Source organism: Manacus vitellinus, unplaced genomic scaffold (assembly GCF_001715985.3).
Source record: "Manacus vitellinus isolate BGI_N305 unplaced genomic scaffold, ASM171598v3 scaffold_46_pilon, whole genome shotgun sequence".
Taxonomy (NCBI): Eukaryota; Metazoa; Chordata; class Aves; order Passeriformes; family Pipridae; genus Manacus; species Manacus vitellinus.
This window is the reverse complement of record NW_021940578.1, coordinates 6,085,728-6,094,469: the sequence shown is the minus strand read 5'-3', so window position 1 is coordinate 6,094,469 and position 8,742 is coordinate 6,085,728. Positions and strand designations below refer to the sequence as shown.

The 8,742-nt window shown below is 57.0% G+C and overlaps 1 protein-coding gene across 1 annotated transcript in view; it reads left to right on the top strand.

Moving 5' to 3' along the window:
* The first annotated feature begins 19 nt into the window (after positions 1–19).
* TMEM240 (transmembrane protein 240) overlaps positions 20–8,742 on the top strand; it is a 13,148-nt gene continuing 4,425 nt past the window's right edge. The window contains exon 1 of the mRNA XM_029962453.1: positions 20–219. Coding sequence (XP_029818313.1) covers positions 20–219 — 200 coding nt within the window. The remainder of the gene's footprint in view (positions 220–8,742) is intronic.

Here is an 8,742-nt window from a genome sequence, read left to right as displayed (position 1 = left end):
ACCAAAGATTATTTTCTTTATGACTGCTTCAGTCTTTGGCAATCAAACTAGAGTCAATGTTTTATTCCATCATCCAGAGTTGACCAGATGCCTTGGTTGTGGGCTCTTACAGGCAATAGCTTGCTTGATGGACATGAATGCGTTGTTGGACAGATTTCACAATTACATCTTACCGCATCTGAGAGGGGAAGACCGAGTTTGTCACTGCAACTGTGGAAGGTAAGTTCACCTGCAGAGGATCTTCCCCCCCCTGCCCCCCCAGCCCCTTCCCACCTTGCCTCACTGGGGAGGCACAGGGGAGGTGGTGGCCGGGGCGCTGCTGGCCGGGCTACCATCTTTGCATTCTGGCTGTGTCTCACCTTCCTCACCGGCTCCTGCATGAACACAGGGAGGGGGGGATTTGGTTTTTTTCCGGAAGAAGAGTTTTCTGTGGGCTTGGAAGTCCATTCTCCTTTGTGTGCGTGTTTGTGTAGGTGCACCCGCGAGCCCTGCCAAAGTGAGTAACTTCGGTTCGAACGTCTGTCATTTTGCCTTTGTTGTCCCTGGGTTGTGATGGTCCTCAGCCTGTTTGTGCTCTGGGTCTTGCAGTCGTGTGGCTTAAACGAAATGGGGTTTGGAGAACAGAGAGGATCCCTGCCCAGGCCGGAGTGTGGCTGTGTAGGACAGTGTCACTTTGAGGCTTTGCAATCTTTGTTCGGATTTTAATTCCCTGTGGCTTTTCCTTCGGAGAGTTGTGATGCTGCTGGACACAGCACCCCGAGGAGGCTGGGCTGTGGTTTTGTGGAGCGTTCTGTGAGCCAGGTGGATGCTGTACCAGGAGTCATGCCTTTGCTGTGCACAAGTTTATGACTGGACAAATCCCTGGCTCTCCCCATGGCTGTTGGGAATGCTGAATTCTCCCAAACGACGTCGCTCTTACGTCGTGTGTGATCACTGAAGCGCTCAGCTCGGAGCTGGGATCTGGCTGCTCCCTGTGTTCGGGCCCGGGGGCTGAGTTTTGGGGAGATGAATTTCTCCCTTCCTTGTGGGACTGCTGTCAGTGATCCTTGTCCAGCACTCCTGGAGGCCTCGCTCCCCTCCTGTGCCTGGTTACTCACAGCCTGCAGGAGAGTTTCTTGTCTGTGGGGGAGTGAAGCAGCGTGAGGCTGTGCCAGCTAAAGGACATGCTGGGGGAGCCCTCCCTTGTCACATCCAACGTTTAAATTGAGCTTTACTCCTCTTTGAGCTGCCTCTGGAACCAGCTGCATCCTGTCTCCCAGGCGTCACATCCCTCTGGTGTCCCTGGTGTGGGAGCTGAGCTGGAGCTGGGATGTGCTTCGCTTAATGAAGAGAAGCTGCTTTGCCCTTCCACTTCTGCTTCAGGCACCGAAGGTGATCGGTACCTTTCTCCCCAGACTCCCGTGGCAGAACAGCAGAGAAAGGTACAGGCAGCACCTCCAGGGCCAAATTCAGCCGGGCCCTGGATGATACAGTAACAGACCCTAAATACCTGGTGCTCCTTGGGCACCTCAGGCGTCTCCCTGTTAAGGTCAATTGGGAAGACTGGGGGCAAGAAACATCCACAGCGTCTTTGGCTTGTTTTTGGCAAGGATTAGCTTTCTCTTAGCTGATTTTTTTGGAGTCCTCTTGATGTTTTTTGCTAGTTTAGGTTTTTTCCTCCACCTCTTCCATCGGTTTTTCTTTTTGCTCGTCACAGCTTGGTTCAGTGGTGGTGAAAAGTGGCTGCTGGCAACAGACTTTAATGTTGTCTGGAGGGGCTGAGGAGTGTCAGGTCTCACTGGTGGTTTGGCAGAGTGTCCTGCCCAAGCCTGAGAAGGTGGCAGGGGGACTCTAACCCTCTGTCTGCAGAGATGCTGTGGAGGCAGATAAATTAGCCATGGCACTCTCCCCAGATGTCGTTAGGTCATTTCTTCGAAAGTGCCCAAAACAGCTTCCAAATCGTCGAGCGTGGACCTGAGAGGAGGCAACAAGCAAAGTTTACCAGTTGCCTCAGGTATGTAGAAGCAGTGGCTCTTGCCAAGAGAGACATCACACCAGTCCCTGCTCCTGAACATTGGCTCCCACGTGCTCCTGCCCCGATGTAGGAGAAGCACCCCTGAGCTGTGGGACCTCGTGTGGCCTCGTGTTCAGGTTTGGGGTGTGATCCCCTCTCGCTCCCTGTGACCTGCTGCCCCAACGCCAGTGTTTTGGGTCCTCTGATTTGAAGGCAGGTGGTGCTGGATGTGCCTTGTCCTTGCTGTCAGCTCTCCAAGTGCTCTGGGCACAGGCCCTGGGCGCAGGGAGCCGTCAGCAGCTCTGCCTCGCACCAGGCAGGGCTGTGTCCTGGAGCGCGTTGTCAGCGCCAGTACCGGGGCTTGATGAAGAACTTAATTTGCCAATAACCAAAGGGAGTCCTTGGAGGAGGGAGCTGGCTGCAGTTCAGTGTGTTGCAGGGAGGAATGGGGGAAATAAGTAAATGTTGCAGAAATGGAAGGGAAGGAGGAATTGGAACAAATGAAGATTGATGTGCAGTGGGCTGAGCTGCTGCAATTAAGGTTTTCCCTCCTGCCCTGGCCTGGGTCGTGGTGTCAGTCAGACCAAATAACTCATTCAGAAATGCTTTCCTTCCACTCTCCTCCCCTGGTTGCACCCTTCCTTGGGGTGTCAGAGGGGACCCCTTCCCCAGGAATGGTCTGCCATGTCCCAGGGTGGACTGTAGACCTGGCACTGGGCATCCAGTGTACAGCAGGATGTGCTCTCCAGGAGGAACTGGAATCTGCACTGAGCTCCTGTCCCTGTGAGGGGCTGGGAGCTGTTCTGGGCTGGGGGTGGCTGTGGGCAGAGAGGGCTGGCTCTGTGTGTGTCCCACGTGCCAGGGGATGTGGGGCTCTGTGCTCTGCCAGGCTGCCATTGCAGCATCCACAGCCTGGATCCCCTCTCCCCTGGCAGTGGGATGGGGCCTGGCTGTGTTTGCAGTTCCTGCTGAGGAGTCACTTGTTCCTGTCCACGCTTTCTGCTCCCTGAGGAGGGGTGCTGGGACATGGTGTTGGTCTGTGATGGGAGGCTGGCAGGTAGCAACGAGTTGTATCCAGGGGTGCCCCAGGCTCTGTCCATGTTTTGGGGGCTCTGGGGTCATTGTCTGCTCTGGCTGCCTCCTCAAAGGGCTCATGGAGGCTGTGCTGGGGTCTGTCCTCATGGGCAGTGATGTGCCTTTCCCTGGACTCTGTCCTCCTTTCCATGGGGCACTGACCAGGAAGGAGGTCCCAGGATAAGTGGAAGAAATGCTATATGGTTTTTTTCCACATTCATGAGCACTCTGTGTGTTCACAGTGGCTGGAGAGTGTCATTAGGGTAAAAATATTTGCGGAAGAAAACCAGCCCCATCTTCAGGTGCTGCTGGAGGCTGAACACTTGGCACTGCTGGGGCTGATCCCAACCTTTGTCATGTCCATCCCCATGGAATCAGGACCACTGGGGCTGTTGGGGGCTGAAGCTGTTGCTCATCACTTTATGCCAGAAGCAGGGGAGCGATTTGATGGGGCAACAGTGACCTCACTGGGCCCTGGGAGGTGCTTTTTGGGTCTGTGATGTTGGATGGGAGCTGTGGCTGTTCTTTGTGGAGAACCAAGAGGGAGCTGGTGACACCTGTGCCGTGTGAAGTTTCAGTGATTGTTGGAGGCTGCAGGGACTGGAGCCCGGGGGTGTGGGGTGCTGGGGTAAAGCTGCCTGGGGCTGCACTTGCTGCCCTGCTCCCCTGCCCAGTGCACAGACACGTGGCCGAGGCTGGCCCATGTTTGCAGTCTTTTGAGTGACAATGTCCACTGAGCCACTATTTCCAGTTTGAGCGAGCCTGGGCTGGGCTGTGCCTTTGCCACGGGAGTGTTCCTGCTCTGATGGCTGGGATGGGTGTTCCCATGGGCTGGGAGGGGTGGCAGATGTTCTCCTCGTGCGGGTGGGCTGTCACCACCGGGCTGGACCCGTGGGGCTGCTCCACCAAGAGCCACAGAGCCAAGGAGGGCAGGGCTGCCAACACCCCTGGGGCCAGCAGGGAGCATCCACAGCTGTTCACTGGGAAAACAGTCCTGCCAGTTGCTTGGGAAGAGAAGCTGGTGTAGGGATGGTGGTGCATGGAGCGAGGACGTCAGCAGAGAGAGACTGGGCTGGCCCTGGCACCTGCTGCTGGTGCTGAGCCTGCACAGCCAGGCAGGGTGTGACAGGGACTGTTCCTCTCCTAACATCTGCCTCCTGGCTGCGGGAGGGAGGGGTGACAGCCACATTTACACTCCTGCTGGCTCCTGTTGACGCCGTGCAGGAATGTGGCTGCTGGAGCAGATCCCTGGGGGAGTTGGCACTCTCTGTCCTCAGCATGTGGAGCATCCAGGCTGTCCAAATCACCGCGGTGGGTCCTCCTTGCAAAGCAGGCTCTGGCCCTACCCCCTTGGGATGTGGATGTTGCCAGGGCAGAGCAGAGCTGGGCAGGACTGCAGAGGTGTCCGAATTTCTCCGTCCCAGCCAGCAAAGGGTCCTCTCTGGAAGCAGAGAGCTGGCAGCAGATCAGGAGCTGGGTGATGTCATGCAAAGGAAAAACACCAAAGGGCGTCCGTGGAGGCAGAGGGAGCTGGAGGGAACAGATGACACCTGCATGGAGCAAAACAGCCTGGGGGGCTTGCAAGGCCCTTGTCTGGAAAGGACAGGGACCTCAGCAGCTCTGGCTTGTGTTCTCCTTGCCACTGACCTTCTGAGTGACCTTGGATGAGTCTTTCCCTCCCAGGCAAAGTGTCTCCCGTGAGCAGGGTTGGAAAGGAGCAGGAGGAGGGTCAGCCTTACCTGAGTGCCAACACCCTGCAGCAGAGCTGGGGGCCTGGCCAGCCTCAAGTCAGCTCTTCCTGTCCCAGGGATGCTTCAGCCCTGCTCTCCCTGGGCCCTGATCCAGGAGGGAAAGGCTGTGCTGGACCTCTCCTGAGTGACTGATGTGCATGGAGACCCTGCCATGCAATGGGCTGTTTCTGGGAAATCAGCTGGATGCAGGGTGGAATGTGGGATGTGTGAGGAGGCTGCTGGCTGGGATGCTGGTGATCCCTGGTGATCCCAGGATCCCTGCCCTGACGCTGGGATCACTGGTGAGGGTGGCACTGCTGTCATGAGGAATATTCCTGCTCTGTTTCCTCATTTTCCCAGCCACTCTGGAAAAGTCATCACACCTCTCTGCCCGCAGCCCCTCTGTGGATGTGCTGGGAGGCTGGGAATGCTCATTGCCTTGTGCTGGAGACTGTTGGGACTGCCCTGGGCTTCTGGGAGCTGTGACAATGTGCTGTGTCCCAGGGAGATGTGTCCAGCTGTGCAGTGGTGCCACCACACTGGTGTGCAGACTGGCCCTGCTGGGAATGGCTCTGAGAGGTGCTGGGCTGTCTGGAATGTTGAGGAATGGCTGCAAGGTCAGGCAGGGATGCAGGACAGGGCGGCACTGCCCCGTGCAGGGCATTCCAGGGGGGCTGGATAAGGCACATTCCCCAAATGCTGCTGCAGCTGGCGATGGGGAATGGGCTGGTCCAGCCAGGATGTGGCAGCTGCAGGATGAGCCCGGGAGATGTGACGTGTGTGACGGGCAGGGACAGACACCTGCCCAGGAGGGAGCCGAGCCGAGCCGGAGCATCCATCGGCACACGGCCACCCCCATCCCACGGGAGGGGGATGTGCGAACTGTAGAGGCACCGAGGGGCTCTCTCTGTGTTGTAAAACAAGTCAGTGGATTCTTTAGAGGCTCCTGTGCTGTGCTGTGGCTGCAGCAGCCGGAGCACACACAAGGTCACTGGAAGGGACAATAGCGCTCGGGGCAGCTCGGCACTGGAACCTCCAGCCACGGCTTGTCCTGAGGAGGAGAGGAGGTGTTCCCCCTTTGTCACACCCTGGCAGTGGGCACAGGGCTGCTGCAGCTCGGGCACACACGTACAGACACACACTGTGCTCCCTTTGTCCGGCAGCTCCCGTTTGTCACCTGAGCCAGGTCCTGCCTGGCCGGGGATGAGCAGCAGATCCAGCCTCTCACTCGCTGCTCACCAGACCCTTCTGCTCCTGAAGTGTGCCTGGCCTGAAGTGCTGACATTTCTGTGCTTTCCTGTGGAAGCTCCAGCACATCCAGGGTGCACATCCAGCACATCCAGAGCTCAGGATATTCCATGATTCCCTGAGGGTGGGCACGGCTGAACATGCATGACGTGTGAGGGGAGGTGGCACGTGATTAACCCAGTCAAAATAATTTGCCCTGGATCTATTGGGACAACTGATACCGGCTGGAACTGCCAGGAACTGGCCCTCAGGTTACGTGGGACATCTTTTTCTTGTAAATAAACGTGGACAGAACGTGGGTTTGGCTTTTGAGGACCACGTGTGACAGCTCTGTCACAGCAGAGGGGCTGTGGACCCCAAAGACCTCACTCCAGTGCCAGTCCTCTGACTGAGGGCTGAGGTGGTGCCACTCTGAGGCAGCTTTTTGACCCTTCTCAAGGGCCTTTGGTTGGTGAAACAGGCACAGCCTTGGACCCCACAGTTCTTAAAACAAGGTTTGGCCAAAAGTGTTTGCTCTGAGGAGCCAGAACCTGGTCTCCAGCACTCTCTGGAAGTGCCCTGGCACGGAGCTGGGGGGGTTTCCTGCACCCCCAGAGGTGACACCTTCCCTCGCTGCATCCCAGAGCCATCCAGGGCTCGTTCCACTTTCCAATCCCCTTGGCATGTGGTGGGGACCTGGACCTTTGTGCACTGTTAATAAGGTGCTGTGCTGGTGTGACAGTGTCTGAACCACTCCTGTGACGTCCCCAAGGGCTTGAGTGGCAACAGGAACCTTGTGGGGGTCTGTCCCTGCTCTCCTCCCCATCCTGGGGGCACCACTCAGTCCTGGTAAGGAAAGACAAAGGATGGAATTCCCTGCAGCCCAGCTCTCCCAACTGTTGCACCATCAGGAAAAATTCACTTTCCCTGAGCTTTGCTAAACCCTTTCCAGAAAACTCTGCGGAGTGGAAATGTGGCTCTGGGATCTCCTCTGTATGGAACTATCCTGGTAGCTCAGGGTTCCCAAAAAAGCTGCTTTTCCAGGGAGCTTTAGTGACAGGAGGTTTTATTTTTCAAGGAAACTTGCACTTGGGATCCAGCTTTGATTTCTGATACTTGGGTAATTAAATTGCCAAATCCAGACAGGTCAAAGGTTTTACTCTCTGTCGAATTTTGCCTCCCATGAAGTAAAAGAGACTTCAGCTCTGAGCGTGGCCTCTGGAATCAGGGGGTGTTGGGAACAGTGAGCACACGGAAAGGGAGCTGAGGAAGGAGAGCCAAGCCCTCCCAGCTGCCCCTGCCCAGCCCAGGGATGAGCACAGGGAGCGAGGAGAGCTGGAGGAGATCCCACTGCAGTGTGCAGAGTCAGCCTGCACCGAGCAGGGACAAGGCAGGGAGGAGGTGACTGTGTCCCTTCCCTCTGCCCAGCAAGCAGGGAACAAGGGCTGTGCAGAGAGCAGGATGGGGGGAAAACCCCTTGGGAAGTGTGTGAGGAGAGCCCTGGATCCTGTGTTAGCACAGCTGGCTGTGCTGCACGTGTGTGACCTGTGCGTGTGTCACATCCCTCTGCACGGGGGGGTTTGGCAGAGGGAATGGAGGGGACTCCAGGACCTTCTTCTGGTCCTGGGCTCAGACTGTCCGTGAAAACCACCTCATGTGTGGGGAGAGGTCTGTGCTCACTTCCTGGGATCGGGTCAGTCCTGGATGTGCCTGGGAAGTTTTGCTTCTCTGAGCCTCAGAGATGCTTTTGGTCCCCCCGGGGGTTGTGGCACTGTGGTGCAGAGGGGACACACACCAGGTCCTGCTGAGGAATTCCAGCCCTGGATCATCTCAAGGAGCCCAGGTTTTGGGAGGGGTTTGTGGATTCTGTGCCTGTGTTGCAGGAAGCAAAACGGAGTAAGTCAAGGACCTGCCAGGTGTCCCCATGTCATGGAACACGGGAGGTGTGTGTGCAGGGATTTGGGAATTGTGGAACATGGGAGGTGTGTGTGCAGGGACTTGGGAATTGTGGAACACAGGAGGTGTGTGTGCAGGGATTTGGGAATTGTGGAACACAGGAGGTGTGTGTGCAGGGATTTGGGAAGCATGAACATGGCTGATGTGTGTGCAGGGATTTGGGAAGTGTGGAATGTGGCAGGTGTGTGAGGCTTCTCTTTTCCCCCCCTGCAAAGTTGGCTGTGTTCATGGGAACCCTCCCAGTCATGGTAAGAGCTCCTTTTTGAGGAGCCCTCCCTCCCACGCCCTCCACCCTTGGATTTTTCCCAAGCCAAATGAGGGAAAAACCAAATGAGGGCTGCCCTTACCCCTGAGGTCTCTGTGAGCTGCCATCAGAGCTGGCCTGGAGGCACCTCCTTCTGTTGCATCCCGGTCTGGTCCCTTTGCTGGATGGAAACGGGGACTGGACACGGCTGGATGGGCTGCCTTCCCACTTCCCACCCCCGTGCCATGGCACCGGGCTGTGCCAGCCCTGCCAGCGCCGGTGCCTCTGGTGCAGGTGGCCCCCATTAAGTCGTCGCCGAGATTAGGGCTGTTTTCAGAAGGTTCCTTTGAGTGGAGGTTTGTTTGTGTAAATATTTGGACATTTCTCAGGCGTGATTATCGAGCAACCTGCACCTCATGCATATTCAGAGGCCTCGGCGATTGCCTCCTCTCCTGCGAGTGGGAGCGGGGCCGGGGCCGTGGCTGGGGGAGCGCCGGGATGCTAAGGATGCTAAGGAT